We start from the raw sequence: 17050 nt of genomic DNA, 5'->3' as shown, positions 1-17050 counted from the left end.
TGATCAATGGTTTGATGGAGAGGAGTGTCTGTCAGCGGCCATGAGGAGGCCCGGCTAACCCCCCCCCCCCCTCCCCCCCCCCCCCCCCCCCCCCCCCCCAAACGCTGCTGGCGCCGGTGCAGCTTTGGGGAGCGGGGGTCAATCGCCCGGCGTTTACTGCGCGGCCAACGCCGAGGGCCACCGGACGCGCTGCACGGGCTCTGCCTTGAGATGATTAGCATGAATGATGAAGGGCCAGCGCTGATGAAAAATGCATTCGGGCTCTTATTGTGCCAGCGCTGATGAAACTTGCATGACCCCCCGCGGGGAACGCAGCCATGTCAGAATCTGGACCGAGTCCTGAGCGTTTGGCTCAGATCGCTCGTATGTTGTTTCATCGGGAGGTCAGCGTCAGAACAGCATCAGAACATTTCTCACGTCGATAGTTTGTAACTTTAACAGCTTTTTCTCTTGGAGCCTTTTTACTGCCGTGCACGTTGTGAATAGACTTTCCACCTTCGTGTACATTGAACATAGTTGAGCATGTTTATGTCCAGTCTACATTTTGTGTCTCTGTTGCTATTTATAAGTATCCATGATACCTAATGGAGCATTAGTTGTTCCAGCAGCGTTTTACTGCTCCTCCTGTAAATAAGGAATGAATGGGGAGCTTTACTGTTATGGAGCAGAAGTGACGCCGGCCTTGTCGTCCCCAAGTCTCCGCTTCGCACAGCGCTGCTTCTGTCGGAGCCCAGCAGCCGTCGCACCGGAGCCGCGTCGCAGCCTCACCCTCGCTCCTGTGCAAATTAGCACACCTGCTCAGCGGCGCCGAGGCCTCCGAGTGTAGCGCTATCACAATACACGCGGCTTAACAACAGCTGCCAAAGCCTGGTGGCAGCTGCCTCAGACTCGGCACACTTCAGTCTGTGAAGCTCTGCCGGTGCCGAGAGGCGCGTTCCGCTTCCCAGTGACAGCGTTGGTCTTAATGGGAGCGATCCGGGCCGCACTCTGGGCCCGCGGAGCCATGAGGGGAACCGTAAGAGAGCGTCCGATACCCCCGAGACCCGGCACAAAGCATATAAACGCCCAATTATAGTTGCTTCAAAGAGAAACGCCTTTAAAAATGAATAATAGGGCGTTACATAATTCAAGGCAGCTGGTTATGTAAGCGGCCCCAATAGGACGAACAGGGTACTGTCTCTCACGGCACTGGTCTGTGTCATTCACACGCACGAGGCCACGAGGTCGGTTCAGTCGGTCGCTGGGTCAGAGGGCGGCGCGTCCTTTGGCGTCGCGCCTCCATTAGCTGCTGTCCGTGTGCTGCTTCTGCGGCTGATCCCAAGTATCAGCGTGGATTTAGACGCTCCGAGTTCTGTGGTTTCCGGAGGAAAGTTTTGGCTGGTTAAACTGCCCTGTCTCCGACTAGTTTTGCACTTTCCTTAAATAAGTGAAGTGGAGACCAACGACATCGTTTCTCAAACTGCTATTGTATGAATAATAGATGCACCAGACGCAGACATGAGGGTTCGTAACCGCTGCCGAGCCGAGCTCGTGGGACGGAGGAGGCAGCGTGTTCACAATGAGCACAAACACGCCTTCATTCGCGACAGCAAATATTTATGAAGTCTACTTGTGCAAAGATGAAAACGTTCCGAATCCGTATCGCTCGCTGCAAACTGTATCTGCTCTTTAATTAAGCGCGGCGCTTTGTTAGCGCAGAGGAGATCTACAAAGGAAATGAAGACAAACGCATGCGCTCTGCAGGGCTTTAATTAGCAGAAGGCCCAGATGTTACTTGTTTTCATTTAGCGGCTGAAACCAGAAACCCTTCACTTTTGCACCTTTTGATCATTTGGAGCATCAGTGATTGTGTATCTGTATATGTGGTGTTTCAGTCTTTATGATTCGACTTGACTAGGTGTGTGTGTGTGTGTGTGTGTGTGTGTGTGTGTGTGTGTGTGTGTGTGTGTGTGTGTGTGTGTGTGTGTGTGTGTGTGTGTGTGTGTGTTGTAGCTGCATGCTGATGCAGCTGTGGTTGGAGTGGACTCAGGTTCTGACCGCGTGCATGGTTCTGGTGGTCAGCGGTTCCGTCCGTCTCTGGGTTCCGGCTGCTGAGCTGTAAACCAGTGCGTGGGTGTGTGTTTGTGGCAGAATAAACGACAAACACACCTGTCCTGAATATCAAAGCGCTGCGTTTGGCGCCGTGGTCGTGCTGTGGGATCCTATTGAGTCATCGAACCAAACGCCGTGTTTCTGCCCCGTCTCCTCGTCCTTCAGGAATATTTCCTGTGTTTGAAATGGTTTCTCGTCGCACTTAAAGAAATGAAACCTCGTTTTTGCGTTAGGAGCCTCTTCCTTTCTCTCCTCCTACAGCGGAGTCGACCGCCGGCTGCCGCACACCTCAGCAAATCCTTCGGGGCTTTCTGAAACGTCTCCGCTCCCTCCAGAGGCCGACTGAGATTCAAATTAAGAAGAAATATGTGGCGGAGACGGGCGACTGCCACGGGTCCCGCGGAAATTTGCTTTTAATTAATCTTTGGCAGAAATTGGCACCTCGGTCATCATAACACTCATCACGGCTCCTTGAAGTAGATCCAATTTTCTGTCTCAATAGGCATTAAATTAGCAAGAACATTTCCACCTTTGTCACCCCGGCACGCATAACAAATGAAATCCATGCGGCTACGTGACATAATGGAGTGCTACTAAATGACTCGGCACCGGAGCGGGCCGCGGGGGGGGGGGGCGGCAGGTGAGTCACATGTGGGGGGAGGAGCGAGCAGGCGTTTGCTTTGTGAGGGCTGAGCAGCACCAAACACAGCACTGGGTCCGGATCAGAACCAGCGCCAGCGAGGGCCGGGCCCGTGTCTTTGTCTCATCACCACACAGGATGCAGGCGAATGGAGGAGTTGGTGATGACTTGGTATTGACTCCGGAACTTCCTCAGCGCTCATTGGACTTTTTCAGACCACGTCCACGAGTTTAATCAGCAGAAAAGGAGCTGAGAGCTCGTTTCAGATTTACTGCATTGTTCACCCTGACAGGAGGCGAGCCGCCGCATAGACGCATCACTGGATGTTATCAGAGTCAAAGCAGCACAATCTAAAATCTCAATGAGCACTTTCCTTATGTCGCGCACTGTTCAGAGGACCTGAGAACCTGGAGGTTGGAGTTCAGGAAGCTTCATCCTTCCTCCTTGTTTCTGATGGACAAGGAGGTCCCACCTCAGTGGAAAGTACCACGTGTTGCCTTCAGGGAACCTGTATATTGTTTCCACCGCTACTTTAAGCTTTTAATTTGTACAGCAAAGTTGTTTGCTAGCCACGATGAAGACACTCATCATCATCGTCATCATCATCATCATCTTTCCCTCCACACCCCCGAGCCGAGCCCTCGCTCCTGTGTAATTACTGCTGCTGTCTGCGTGATCGGTGACACCCAGGCGGTTCCACACCTCTCCTCCCGTACACAGGACCTGCCAATGCCTTCCATCATTTTTACACATCCGTGAAAAAAGTCTGTGAAGAAAAGCAAGTAAAGGAAAAATGACGGCACCGCTGCAAGACTAATGACTGTTAAAAAGCAATCAAGTGGTAGCGGCAGTCAGGGCAGTAGATCTCCATATTTTATTGCTAACGCCCGGTCACGGCACCTCTGCTGTTTAAATTATTGCTATGTAAATCACCTGAAGTGCTTTGCTATTGGAAAGCAGCAGATTTAAGATGCTGGTGCATGTGCTAAGTAGACAGTATCCCAATATTCACGGAGGCCTTCATTTGAGGGAGCGACTCGGGCCATTCATCAGCGTGTCAGTCCACCTCGAGCTGGCTCTACATCCTGGGAAGTTCGCTGGCGGAACAAATGAAGTTCGCTCTGACTCACATATAAAATGCTTATTCTGGATTTCTGTGGAGCCGATGTGACGTGCAGCCGCTAACGGCCCAGAACTAGCAGCTCTGTCCTGCCCTCGTCTCGTCCCTCCGCCTCGTCATTAGCTCACTAATTAATGTTCAACTGAAGACAGTTTCTCCCTTTAAATTTTCCACTTAGCTGGGTATAAAGAGTTAGCTTGCAAACGCTCATCATGAATTTAGTTGAGACTTATCCGCTGCAGAAGTCAGTTTCATAAAAAAATAAAGGCATAAATGATGATTGCAGTGAAACTAGCAGCAGCTTTGTGTCTATAAGGACTCCATTCAGTCTTTACATGACCCATCGCTGCTCTCTGCTGGTCACTCGGCTGCATTACACCTGTAAAGTTTCAATTTGACTGTTAAAAACATTTGACATTTACATTTTAATCTCTTTTCCTTTAATCCTTAAATCAACACCACTTCAGACTTTTTATCATCTGCAGCCAGTCTAGCTGTGTTTCCCACTCTGCTGCTGCTAACAACAACTCATTTATGTTGGAATTCAAGCTTGTGACTGTTAATATGCTTATCACAGAAGGAAATCTCCAATGTGAGAATTAATTATCGTATTGTTTGTAAACTCCTTTGTCTCTCCGTGTGCAAAGGCTCATACCTTCAGCCCAACTCCATTCCCTCATTCACTGGCTCAGGTTTATTCCTGTGGTGTTGCAGTTGCTGTATTTGTTTTGCTTGTTTGTCTTTGCACTATTCGAGGATCTAAATGAATTTATCCTCAACACACAAAATGATGCCGGGATGCTGTCATTCTGGGCTGTAAGACATTCACATTGCAGCGCTGGCCTTGGTTGTGGTTTTTCATACGCTGTAGTTCATATTTCATTGTTCTGTGCTCAGAGGAGAAGTTACCCAATGGCAGCCGCTGGCGGAAACGCATCCAGCTTAAGAGATGAAACAAACTATTCAATGTGCAGACTGTAAGAAGATAAGGACTCCCTTCACTCTAATGCCCCCCCCCCCCCCTTCACCCATGGGGCTCTGGTCATGAGCCTGCATCATTCCATGGGCAGACAGTCCCACAGGATTAACCTCCTCTCAGATTAATTAGGCAGTGAACTTTCTTCTAAACTCAGGCTGCGTTTTTTTTATACTGGACTCGCTGTATTTGGCCTCAGTCCGAGGAAAAGGCTTTCAAATGTTGGGGACCTGCGTCCTCTGCTTTGTTGGAGCTTCCTGTTTAGGCCCTTTTAGTTGCTTTGAGCTGTTACGCTGTTTCTCTTCATGCAGAGTACACTTTTGAGAAGGAGACGCAGACAGTCATGTGAGCTGCACGTAGGGCTTCCTCCCAATGACGCCCACTGGGCCGTGTTCACCGAAGGCGAGGATTAAGCCCCGGTCACATCTTCTCACATGATCCTCGATCTCGCCCGAGGTTCATTCACGCACGTGCACGTGCACGTGCACGTGCACGTACGGCAGCGCAGGCTGAATGATTGGTGGGGGATGGAGGTCACACAGCAAGAAGCTGAGAGTGGAGGAGGAAGGCGTCCCTGAAAAGTAACCACCGAGGAAGAACTGAGGGCTTGAACTTTGAAAGGATCGAAAAATCATCATTTTGTGTGGTTTCATGGCAAATGTTGGTCATTTTATTGATTGTGAGCAAATTTGGAAATTGATAGTATAGTCATATTCTTAGTCTATTAGCATCTTTACGTCTTATTGTTTGATGACACGACCTCTGGCTTTTTAATGACGTTTACATTGTTTCAATGTGATCACATTTAAAAATGACACAATGAGCTCCTCCAGACGCGACTGACTGAGAGATTCTCACACGGAGACAAAGCGAATGCGCCCTGCGCTGCCTCGCTGTTTCCACCGGGCTCTCCGTCGAACCCGCGCCCCTATTGACACAGTTATTTCCCAGAGTGAGCTGCATGGAAGCGTGGCACAGGCGAGTAAACATAAGGAGCTTTCCTCAGACTTAATCAGAAGTGAGTCAGTAAATAGCCGGCCTCCCTCCGTCCCCTCAAAATGTGACCTTAAAAACAGAGCAGTGCATTTTCAGGTCAATAGCACTTTGAATTATTAAATACCCACAGCTCCGCTCTGATGATAAATCATAGAAAATTCATTTAGGGCCAGTTTAAGGTCAGAATAATGGTTCACTCTAACTATTCATCCTGACATTTCAAAGAGTGGGCGCCAGACAAGCGTGAGGCGCACATACATGAGGAATGCGTTTTTAAGCGGGCTGCATGGGAACGAGCTTAGCGCTAGCTTTGCGTAATCCTCGCCATCATGGCTCTGTTATGAAACGATACATGCAGGCAGGACTTACGCTGGCCAGCGTGAAACACATGTGACTGGGTTAAGAATCTGTGCCTTTCGGGGCCGCGATCACGTTGTGGAGCTGCGGCTTTGTGGCAGTGTTTATATTTGCCTGAGGGTTACTGTACCTGGAGATTACAGCGAAACTTTAATTATTCACCACCAGCAATGTTGGTTTGAGGACTTGCCTTTTTTTGCTAATATGCAACAGAAGATGAACGCAAACTTGATCAAAACATCAAACAAATAAATCAAACTTCTTTAAACGTGTCGATTAAATGTAGTATCACTGCTTGTATCATCAAATAATATGAGTAAATCTACTGTATCCTCCTGAGACCCAAGTAGTTGCTGTCTCCAGTCCTGAATATACAGTTCATAGTTTAGGGTCACAAGATGCTCAGTGCAACAAGCAGACACTGTCTCTTTGTAATGAGTCACCTCATAAGAACTTGGCTTAATATTCAACACTTCCTTGTGTCTTTGCACATTTTCTTGCAGAAGTAGCCGGAGCTGATGTTAACTTACAAAGTGTGATGCTGTGAAGTGCAACGCCGTCGTTAGCGGCTGCTCGGCGGCTTAAAAGCCGTCAGATTGTCTGCCGAGCGGTTATTTACAGACGAACCTGCGAATGCACGCGCACATGTGTGAGGCACCTGCATGTTAATCAGCAGGCGGCGGCTGCTGTGGTGTAATGTTTAATAAAAGCTTCTCATGTGATCCAGTGTAAAAGCTGAGGACTGAGGAAACGCTGGGAACCTCCTGTGCTGGCCTTGGCCCAGAACTTCAGTCCAGAACCTCAGTCCAGAACCTCAGCCCAGAACCTCAGTCCAGAACCTCAGCCCAGAACCTCAGTCCAGAACCTCAGCCCAGAACCTCAGTCCTCCAAATGATCGCTATCAGAATCATTCCCTTGACTCAGACTTGCAGGAAGGAGCCGATAACGTCCAAATACCACCTCTAAGACATATTTGCACGTATGAGTTCATTAGATTCTTGTGCACCAGTCCCAGAATCGAAGGTGATGGAATGGGCAGAATTCTACATTACTGCACAGAGAGTCTTGTCTCACATGGTCGTGGCAGCAAAAGCCTTGATGCTGAGGAGGAAGAGGAGGGGGGTGAGGGGGTGAGAGGGTGAGGGGGGGTGAAGTCAGATGACCTGAAATAGAGTCCTACGAAGCAGAAGGCAAGATATTAAATCAGCTATTTTATGGTTTTCTTCAATTATTGGAAAAAACTTGTTTGTATGTTGTGTTCACTCACATCCACCTGAGCCACAGGCTGCACTGGTTGAAACGCTGTTCCTTCACAGCAGATGGGTTTCACGCAGCGCTCATAAGCCCACGGTGAAGTGCGTTAAGGTTTATGGGCGCGAGCGTGAACCCATTCATCACAATTTGCATTTTAATAAGAACCAATGTTGCAGCCGGTCCCAATTAAAGCCGGTGAGTTTTAGGAGGAAGAGCAGGACGGTTATAATAATGAGCTTCTCATGCAGTCATAATGAATAAAGGAGCGCGGCCCCGGGGCCCGGCCTCGCCTGGAGGATCACAATGCGCATTAACGGACGTGCATGACCGGATCACACTACCTTCGCTCCCTCCTCCCCCAGTGGGGGAGATGATGTTGTGATGGGATCACGCGGGAGTCAGAAATCCGGGTGGTCATGCGCTAATCCGGTATTTAAGGTCCGCTGCTTCCAGGGGCAACAGAAGCGACGGCCTGCGCTGAGGACGGAACCCCGATGTGCTGACGGTATGCGCGCGCGCTGTGGGACAAAGGCCTAGTTGAAGAACATATGCGAGGGCGAGAGCTGACTGTAGATCCGACCTGCGTAGAATTTGGCGACGTTCCTGGACAATGTGGCGCTGCTGCTTCTTGGCGCTGCTGGGCGCGGGGCTCGCGAGCGCGCAGTTCCCGCGGGAGTGCGTGACGCCCGAGGGCCTCCGCAGCGGCCAGTGCTGCCCGACGCCCGCCGGGCTCCTCGACGACCCGTGCGGCTTCAGGGCGGGACGCGGGCAGTGCGTGGCGATCAGCGCGGACACGCGGCCGCACGGGCCTCAGTACCCGCACGACGGGCGCGACGACCGCGAGCGCTGGCCCGTGCGCTTCTTCAACCGCACGTGCCAGTGCAACGGCAACTTCAGCGGCTTCAGCTGCGGCCGCTGCAAACACGGGTGGACGGGGCCCAACTGTGACCAGAGGGTTTCTGTCGGTAAGTGCGCGTGAAATTGGTTTTGGGAACGGAATCATTTGGTGGTTGTGGTTTTGGAGAGTACGTCACATAAACGAGGACGAAGCGTCCGAGAAGGTAAAACATCCTAATTAAGCTGTCAGCTGATCGGGAAATCACACAAATAGTTGGATCCTGTCCCCGTCATTAAAAACGGATCAAGCATTAGCGCATGACTGGTCGAGGTAATCCACTCTCCCTCCGCTGTAACTCCTCAGTGAGGAGGAACGTGATGCAGCTGAGCGCGGACGAGAAGCGCCGGTTCGTGAGCGCGCTGGACCAGGCGAAGCGCACGGTGCACCCGGACCTGGTGATCGCCACGCGGCGCTACGCGGAGATCTTCGGGCCGGACGGGAACACGGTGCAGTTCGAGAACGTCACCATCTACAACTACTTCGTGTGGTCGCACTACTACTCCGTCAGCAAGACGTTCCTGGGCGCGGGCCAGGCCAGCTTCGGGGGAGTGGACTTCTCCCACGAGGGGCCCGGTTTCCTCACGTGGCACCGGTTCCAGCTGCTGCAGCTGGAGAGGGACATGCAGGTGAGCGTCAACTCTGCTTTGTTTATAGAATAGAGGAAATATAGTAGATTCAGTTCATAAAATTTCAAATTAAAATTTTTAATTGACCCGGGAGAATTGTAATCGACGCGCTCTAATAAGCGAGCAGCGTGCGAAATGTCATGTTTTTATAGCCTCAGATCAGATCTGAGCACCGCGCCATCAATTTGACGCGCCGCCAGGCCGGCGCTTCAGTGGGGGGGGGGGTCATAAATCAGCAGCAGTCATAACAGGGAGAACGTGGCTTCCGGCTCAGCGCTGCTGCAGCTCAACCGTCGAATCCGTCTCCTGGTTCTTGATTATGCTGTTACGCGCTCGCGACGCCCCATAGTCAGAGATGAGGATGAAAGATGATGCCTCCACTCCTGAGTGAGACCCCACGTCTGTTTCAACCCCCCCCCACAGGACATGCTGCGGGACCCCGCCTTCGCGCTGCCCTACTGGAACTTCGCCATCGGAGGCAGCGCCTGCGACATCTGCACGGACGACCTCATGGGAGCCAGGAGCAGCTTCGACATGAACTCGCTCAGCTCCAACTCCATCTTCTCCCAGTGGAGGGTGGTCTGCGAGAGCGTGGACGACTACGACACGCTGGGGACCGTGTGCAACAGTAAGGACGGCTGCTGCTTTCACGCCGCCGTTTTCACGCTCGGCCTCTGACTGCCTTTCGCTGCCCCCAGGCACTGAGACGTCCCCCATCAGGAGGAACCCGGCGGGGAACGTCAACCGACCCATGGTGCAGCGTCTGCCGGAGCCCAAGGACATCGCAGACTGCCTGCAGGTCGGCACCTTCGACACCCCCCCCTACTACTCCACGTCCTCCGAGAGCTTCAGGAACACCATCGAAGGTGAGGAACCGAGGGGGGGGTCTCACCCTGCGTTGTTCAGCCGTTCATCGTGTTTCATGTGCTTCATCAGGGTACAGCGCCCCCCAGGGGAACTACGACCCCATCGTGAGGAGCCTCCACAACCTGGCCCACCTGTTCCTGAACGGAACCGGGGGTCAGACCCACCTCTCCCCCAACGACCCCATCTTCGTCCTGCTGCACACCTTCACTGATGCCATATTTGATGAATGGCTGAGGAGACACAGTCCAGGTGTTGTGACGACGCGCTGGTATTTTCCTCTCTCTCGTGAGCTTCAAGGCTGACTTGCATCGTTTCTCTGCAGATTCTAATGTGTACCCTGAAGAAAATGCCCCCATTGGACACAACAGGGGCTACAACATGGTTCCCTTCTGGCCTCCGGTAACTAACGCTGAGATGTTTGTGACTGCGCCCGAAAACCTGGGCTACTCGTACGAAGCCGAATGGCCAGGTACGCGTGTGGTTCAAGAGCCGAGCGTTCGAACCGAAGCACTGTTACTAATGACGCCCCTCTCCATCTCTGCAGCTCAGCCCTTCACGTTGACCGAAATCATCACCATGGCGATAGTGGCCGCCCTGGTGGTGGTGGCGGTCATCTTCGCCGCCACCACGTGCGCCCTGCGCGCCCGCTCCTACAGGATGGAGGGCCACCAGCCGCTGCTGGGCGACCAGTACCAGCGCTACGACGACGAGAAGAGCCAGTCTGTGGTGTGAGACCCGGTCCGTCCTCGCCGCCGGCGCCGCCAGCGCCGCTTCCTGTTCCCGTTCGGAGCAGCGCGCGTAGATCTAAATAATCATTTCTTGTCTTTGTATTGCAATTGTTTTGTTTTTTGCCACGTACCTGAAACGCTTTACCGGCGGAAAAAGGGTGATGAAATAAAGTGAACGTGAACGAGTGGCGTGAGGCGACGCCGCCAGGGTCCAGTCAGCGCCAGCGAAGTAGGAGAAAAGAATGTAGAATCTGTAGAAAACTTCTTAAAGCAAGAAGTAATGACAGCAATGAAAATGGATTCATCTGCAACGTGCAACATAGTTATGAACTAACACTTTCTCTAAACTCAGCTGTGATGTTAGATGAAGTCCAATGATGACGCTATTGACAAATCGCCACCAGGGGGAGCACGAGTTCAACCTTTAAACCGGCGCCTGTTGAGAGACGCCTTCACGTGTTATTACAGACGGTGTTTTGATAAGAGATAAGCAGATGAGTGATAATTAGGAATGTAGCAACGTGCAGAATATCAGACAGTCGTAATTTCGACATTGTGCAACTTGTTTGTCATTTTCTACTGAATCTGTGTGAAATGGTCACTAATGTGTTCACATTTCTGATTTTTACTGGATCTGGATGCGAGTTAAATCATATTACATGATTAAATTTGACACCACAACACTACGAGCTCTGTTCGACTCTGCACTGGAAAAACTCTCAACGTCGACGAATCGCAACAGTTTTGTTTCTGCAGCACGTGCAGGATTTCCATCGCGTCTATGATGCCTTTACTTGGTGTTACCTTTGCACTAATCCACGCTGGCACCGCGCGCCGTCCTCGCGGGGACTCATTTATTTCATGGCTCGAGTCCCAGAGCTGCTAATTTGTAACTCCTGAAAAAAAGCGTCCCTTGAGAGCAGGAAAGCTGTCGCCTCACCTGTCCGGTGTCTGGTTTCAGACGGACGCGCCTCCGTGGGAGGATCCACGGAGGCCACGCTCTCGTTGAACCGCGCCGCTACTGGTCGGACGCGTCGATGGGAGGTCTGTCGGTGGAGCCGCAGGGAAGCGCCACTGTCCCGTCACTTCATTCTGAGCGCCGCTTTAAGCGAAGTTGTGGAGAAAACGGCGCTCCGTGAACTTTTTTTTGCGCGTCTCCTCTGCGGAACCCTGGGAAAAGCCGCAAACGCAGCCGCGCGGCCCGTTGCGCTCCGGAAGCGGCCGCTCCGGACCGTCCAGCCGTAACGCGCCGTCCCCGTGACGTCTGCGATGGACGGCGACGACGGCGTCCTGCCCGATTTAAAGGACATCGAGACCAAAGTGGGCCGGAAGGTGCCGGAGAGTCTCATTCGCTCCCTCGTTGCCGGGAAACACCAGGAAAAGCACGAGGCGACGGCGGCGGCGCCGCATGTGCTCAGCTACAAGTTTCGTGCCAGTTCCGCGGATCTGAAGCGGCTCGAGAGCAAGATGCAGTTCCTCAAGCAGGAGATGGTAAGCGAGCGCTTTCTGCGCGTGAAGAACCGCGTGGCACAAAGAAACCCGCTCTCGCCAAAGCGCCGCTCGTAATTCTTTGCGGCTGCGGGTTTAAGGGCTTCGCGTGGGCTCGGTGTAAAGGCTGCGTTGCGTGTGTGTGCGCGCGTGCACAGGGAGAGCTCCACATCAACATGTGGTTGTTAGTGATGGGTGTGTGTGAGGTCATTCACAGCCCTTTGATCAACAGCCCCTTCAGCGGAGCTGCCAATCACTGAATGTACCTGTGTAATTACCACGTCGTAAGCACTTGCTAATGTCTTTCATGGGTTCCACGCTGTGTTTTTGCGTTAGACCGAACCGTCGTCAGGTCCAGAGTCACAGCCACTTAAGCCAGGTCGCGTCAGGTATTAGGATCCCGGGCAGATGGCGGACTGGGCCGGGTTCCCAGGCCGTAGTAGAGCTGCATCATGCTCAGCGGAGGCTTAGTTTGATGCCGGCGCCACAGACTCACACCTGCACTTCTCCTCATATTCATTCATTGGATCGCTTTGATACGAGGCGAGGACAAATTGGGCTTTAAAACGAGCCGAGTGTCATTCTGTCATTGCTTCCTCATTATGACGCAGCGCATTTAAATGTGGTGGGAGCCTCTGTCTCTCACTCACGCTCACTAATCTAATCAGGCTGCTTTGTTTGTGCGACGCTGACACACTTCAGGCAGAAGCGCGGCGATTGGCTTCGTTTCACATCACATGAGAGGCCAAAGCGCGGGTGAGTGTGTGTGAAGGCCCAGCCTGATTCACAGCAGGCGACGCAACGCAGCGAGGGCTAATTGTGTTTTCTAACTGGGCCCGTGGTGCCGACCCACCGGTGCCATGTTATTAACACGCTTGGACCCAAACCCAAACGCGGCTCCGTGGGAGGGGTGAGTGAGTGGGCGATCAATGGCGCGGCCTGTGTGTGTGTGTGTGTGTGTGTGTGTGTGTGTGTGAGGGGGTTTCAGTCAATGAACACACTGTTACATCACCGTGGCCTGAGTCTAAACCAAGCCATGAACACAGGCCGCTGCAGCGTCACGTGACCCTCAGCACCGGCCTTTGAGTTGTTGAACCGTGGGCTTGAAGCAGGCGTGGATGCAGCAGGAAGCGCGTCCGTACGAGGAAGCGAAGCGCACACACGCGCTACACCACGTAAAGCGCGCAGGAAGCGGGTCCCATCCATCACCGTGTGCGTGTTTTCTCTCCGCAGGCCCATCTGCGCGCCATCGACGTCACGCTGATGCAGCAGCTGCTGTCCATCAACGACGGCATCGAGTCGGTGCGCTGGCTGCTGGAGGAGCGCGGCGGCGGCGCCGGCAGCGGCGCCGGCAGCGGCGCCGGCAGCCTGTACAGCCTGTCGGACAGCCAGGACGGCGACGGCGCCGACAGCGACGGGCTGGACGGCCTGTCGGTGGGCAGCTACCTGGACACGCTGGCCGACGACTTCCCCGACGAGCCGTCGCCGCCGCCGCCGCCGCTCGCGGACGACGCGGGCGCAGCGCCGCTGAAGCGCCGGGTGGAGGCGGACGAGTATTACTGCTTCGGATGACGACGGGTTCGGACCGAGGGGAGAGACTTTGAGGCCCGTTCGCAGCTGTTCCTCATCACACCACTGCCACTTAACTCCGCGGCTTAACGTGTTATCACACAGGTTAATTAATATAAAAGGTGCTTTATCGTGTAGCAAGTATTTATTACGTTAAACCTCTTAAAGGAACTCCAGGTTTAAGCCCAAAGTTTTGTTTTCAGAGTGAACTAAGAGGATGAGCAGATTAGGAGCAGCAGACCTGCAGCAAACGGGACCTTTCGGACGGATTCAAGTGTCCGCTGCGTTTCGTTAAGTGTCACAGCAAGTGCAATTCGCCTCCACGCCAAAAAAACAGCACCGGCCGCTGTAAATGTTCCGCTTTATGGTTCCTGCTTGTGCTGCGAGCGATGGACGTCTCAAACGCGGTGTCGGACAGAGTCCCAGGTTCGGACGGAAGCTGTCGGCGCCAGGCGCCGTCGGACCTGTGTGAAAGGCCTCTGAGCTGTGGGTCCATTAAAACGGTCCATCGTCACATTAAAGGACCTGCGTCCACACTGATTCGTGTCTTTAGGGATTTTTTTATGGATTGTTGATTGTTGTGTTGCACAAATGAACTAATATATTGTGATTATCTCTTCTTGCTCTGTGTCTAACATTCTTTAATGCTTTTAGTGCAGTAACTGAGTGTATTTTGTGTAGCGTTGGGCAAACAGCTTCTTATTGTGTCCTTTCCAGAGGAGGAGCCCTTCAGATATGCTCTGTGGCCTGTGATCAGAGCTGGAGCAGGCGTTCCGTGTTGCCTGTTGATAATGGACGCCCCAGACAGAGTACAGGGACATTCATTATATGAAAGACGAGAACCTTGGTCTCTTTGACTTGCAAATGACTGCGTTGCCATGAGGCACGGTCCTTCGCTGGTTCTCAGACTCATCCGACATCGCGACTTGTCTTTGGAAATACTATCTTGTCGGATTAGTCTTCAATTATTCACTTTGTCCGCGGAGATGTCTCGCCCTCTCATCTTATTAGCAGCTATTATTCCTGAAATTATGCACAAAGAGTTTAGTTTCCTGGACGTGTGACTCCACGGACACAGTTAGTGTCCCATTAGTTCCAGACAGATAGAATCACATTAAGCACACTTGTAAGTTTGTCTCACTCCGAGTGCAAAGCAGCTTTATTTGGCTTTCGGCTGCCTTTTTCTTATCTCTGCCTCCCACGGGCTTTGACAGGCTTAAGCCGAAGCGGGACGCGGCCACTAAAGCACAGGGCCGTGTGAATGGCAGCGTGACCTCGTTGTCAGCTCTTCAATTAAAAGCACAAGAAGTGCTCGCGTCTTAACCGATGTCACCACGTCCTCCCCGGCTCCCAGCGAGATGCCGAGACTAGAGGCCGGGAAACAATTGGACGCACAGAACCGGTCCTGCAGGTTCATGTTGCAATGTTAGAATTCCTGGGAGCTACATGGTACAATACCAATGAACAGGAGTTGCCTTTTGTGTACATTTCCTACACGTTGAGTTCAGCTCTGTCACCACATCGTTCTGCCTCTTTGGCGACGTGTGTTTTTCCCTCTTCAGAAAGAGAGAAATCCTTCCGCACTGAACATTTGTGAAATGCTCCCGTCAGCAGTTCTAGTTTGTTCTAGGGGTGAATGACACAGACTTTGTGCAAAGCAAACAGGAGAAGCCAACCGCTCTGTGCGTTATTCACCCCTCGCTTCTTACTCTCCAGCACCAACGGATGTCGCCTCGGCCGCTTCCTGTTTCCCGTTGGCAAATTAGCCGCTAGGTTGAGCGTGTGCCGCAGGATGGAGGGAGACCACACGGTCACCACGCCACCAAATGAGGGTAAAGCATCTGGGTTAGTGAGCGGGTTCAACACGGACGACCGCCGGGGCAGGAAGTCGCAGGCGTTGAGGAGCGATTCGCCTGTTCCAGACGACTAAACCCGAAAGCTCCAGAAACGTAGTCATTAAAGGAAACCTAATGTGTGCATTACGTGATGGACGTGCTGCAGAATGATGTGATGGATGTGGCACATTAGGTCCACTGTGACTTTTATCACATTCCCAGAGGTGAAGAGTTCCGTGTTTGCAGATTTATGAAGCTGTGGGAAACTCAAAGGCCTGTTCCACAGCACAGTGCATTATTTTGTCTAGAGGAAACACTAATGACGCGCTTCACGCGAGCTGATGCGCCGGCGCCGAGCGAGCGCCTCGCTGCCGTCCCGTGATGACATGCGGCCGTTACAGCGCGTTATTGTGAGATGAAGCGGTGAAGCCTGGCCCGGTGCCAGGACGCGGATCCGACAGTCATTCCTGAACCGCTCCGGATTTTCTCTTCCTGCTCCTAGAACGACTCAGTTGAGTCTCGGCTCCAACACGTCACCGCTTCCGCCTGTGCAAATATGAGGCCTGAACAAAGGCTGCTGAGACCTGGCTCCAACACTCAGGTTCAGGTTCTGTAAACATCACACAGAAAGTGCCCGAGCGACCCGAAGGCAGACAGTCTGAGAACTTCTTGCCCTCCAGGCTGGTCAGGCCGCATTCCATTCATTGTTCAAGGCTTATTTTTACCGCAATAATAGCAACAAGTGCTTCATTACGGTTGTTATGACTGGAGATTAGAAACGAGCCAAGTGGAGCAATTTGGGCCTTTTGTGGTGTCCTGAGGTTGCATAAAGAATTATTCCTAAATTGCTGAAGTCATTAGTGTTGCATGGGTCACTGACATTACACCAGTGGGAACATGTGGTCTGCAACCAGTGCTATAGTATGTGTGGTGATGTTATGGCCTGAATGACCTCAAAGCGTTCGCGAAATCAGATATTTTCCAGATGCAAACTGTTGAAATGCACGAATTTGCTGCTGAAGGCACAAACTGGAGGAACCTGTTGCGCCGTGCCCACGGCTAATGCAAACAAAAGTCCCAGCACCAGCCCTTCACTACGAGCTGAGGATCAGTCGTCATTAGTCACCAGAGCTGAACCTTCACCCGCGGCCACTCAGGTACGCTGAGCTTTATGGTGAGTCCAATGGACAGAACAGGATCTACACGAAATATCATCAAGAAATGCATTGAATGTTGTCCCGGAGCAGCTTTCAGATGCCTTTTTCTGGTCACACCGTCGCAGAGCTGAGATTAAACTCACTGCATCGGCCAGGAGCCTTCAGCAGATAGAGGCGAGGGAACAAAACCGCCCTCTATCCCCTTTGATGCCCCCTCTTTCCTCTTCCCCTCCCGCTTCTATTCCGGCTGGGAATCAAAGAGGCCTCTACAGTAGCCACTGACCCCGTGTGAGCTTTTGAACTCTGGCTCTGCTCTTTGACAGCCAGGCAGGGAAGCATGAGACACAGATGAGATGTGCCACGGGTTTTAATTTAGGCCGGACTGGAAACGTATCTCTGCTGTGGCTGCATCAGTCCAGCACACATTATTAAGTCATTCTCAACCTGA

The 17050-nt window shown here is 52.4% G+C and overlaps 2 protein-coding genes across 4 annotated transcripts in view; both read left to right on the top strand.

Annotated features, from left to right (window-relative positions):
- LOC114851386 (5,6-dihydroxyindole-2-carboxylic acid oxidase-like) overlaps positions 1–11239 on the top strand; it is a 323305-nt gene extending 312066 nt beyond the window's left edge. For 2 of the 3 annotated variants that reach the window (XM_029143235.3, XM_029143236.3), the window contains 6 exons: positions 8636–8958; positions 9382–9586; positions 9657–9824; positions 9895–10074; positions 10148–10294; positions 10370–11239. In XM_029143235.3, the coding sequence (XP_028999068.1) occupies positions 8636–8958; positions 9382–9586; positions 9657–9824; positions 9895–10074; positions 10148–10294; positions 10370–10557 (1211 nt within the window). In that variant the 3' untranslated portion in view covers positions 10558–11239. Of the gene's footprint in view, positions 1–7847; positions 8400–8635; positions 8959–9381; positions 9587–9656; positions 9825–9894; positions 10075–10147; positions 10295–10369 lie in introns of those variants that run through there. The other variant, XM_029143234.3, reaches the window with a different exon arrangement.
- Positions 11240–11385: 146 nt separating this feature from the next.
- LOC114851388 (leucine rich adaptor protein 1-like) lies at positions 11386–14232 on the top strand. Its single transcript, XM_029143249.3, has 2 exons — positions 11386–12044; positions 13275–14232. Exons 1-2 carry the CDS (start codon positions 11823–11825, stop codon positions 13611–13613), a joined length of 561 nt encoding a protein of 186 aa, XP_028999082.1. The 5' UTR covers positions 11386–11822; the 3' UTR covers positions 13614–14232.
- The last annotated feature ends 2818 nt before the right edge of the window (positions 14233–17050 follow it).

Source organism: Betta splendens, chromosome 2, assembly GCF_900634795.4.
Source record: "Betta splendens chromosome 2, fBetSpl5.4, whole genome shotgun sequence".
NCBI classification, from domain to species: domain Eukaryota; kingdom Metazoa; phylum Chordata; class Actinopteri; order Anabantiformes; family Osphronemidae; genus Betta; species Betta splendens.
This window is presented reverse-complemented; position numbering and strand designations above follow the sequence as displayed.

What these genes read in the sequence shown, in the direction of transcription:
- LOC114851388 (XM_029143249.3), top strand. Translation starts at nt 11,823, where the DNA reads ATGGACGGCGACGACGGCGTCCTGCCCGATTTAAAGGACATCGAGACC. An exon ending in AGTTCCTCAAGCAGGAGATG is followed by an intron (nt 12,045 to 13,274) that starts GTAAGCGAGCGC and finishes TTCTCTCCGCAG; the next exon opens with GCCCATCTGCGCGCCATCGA.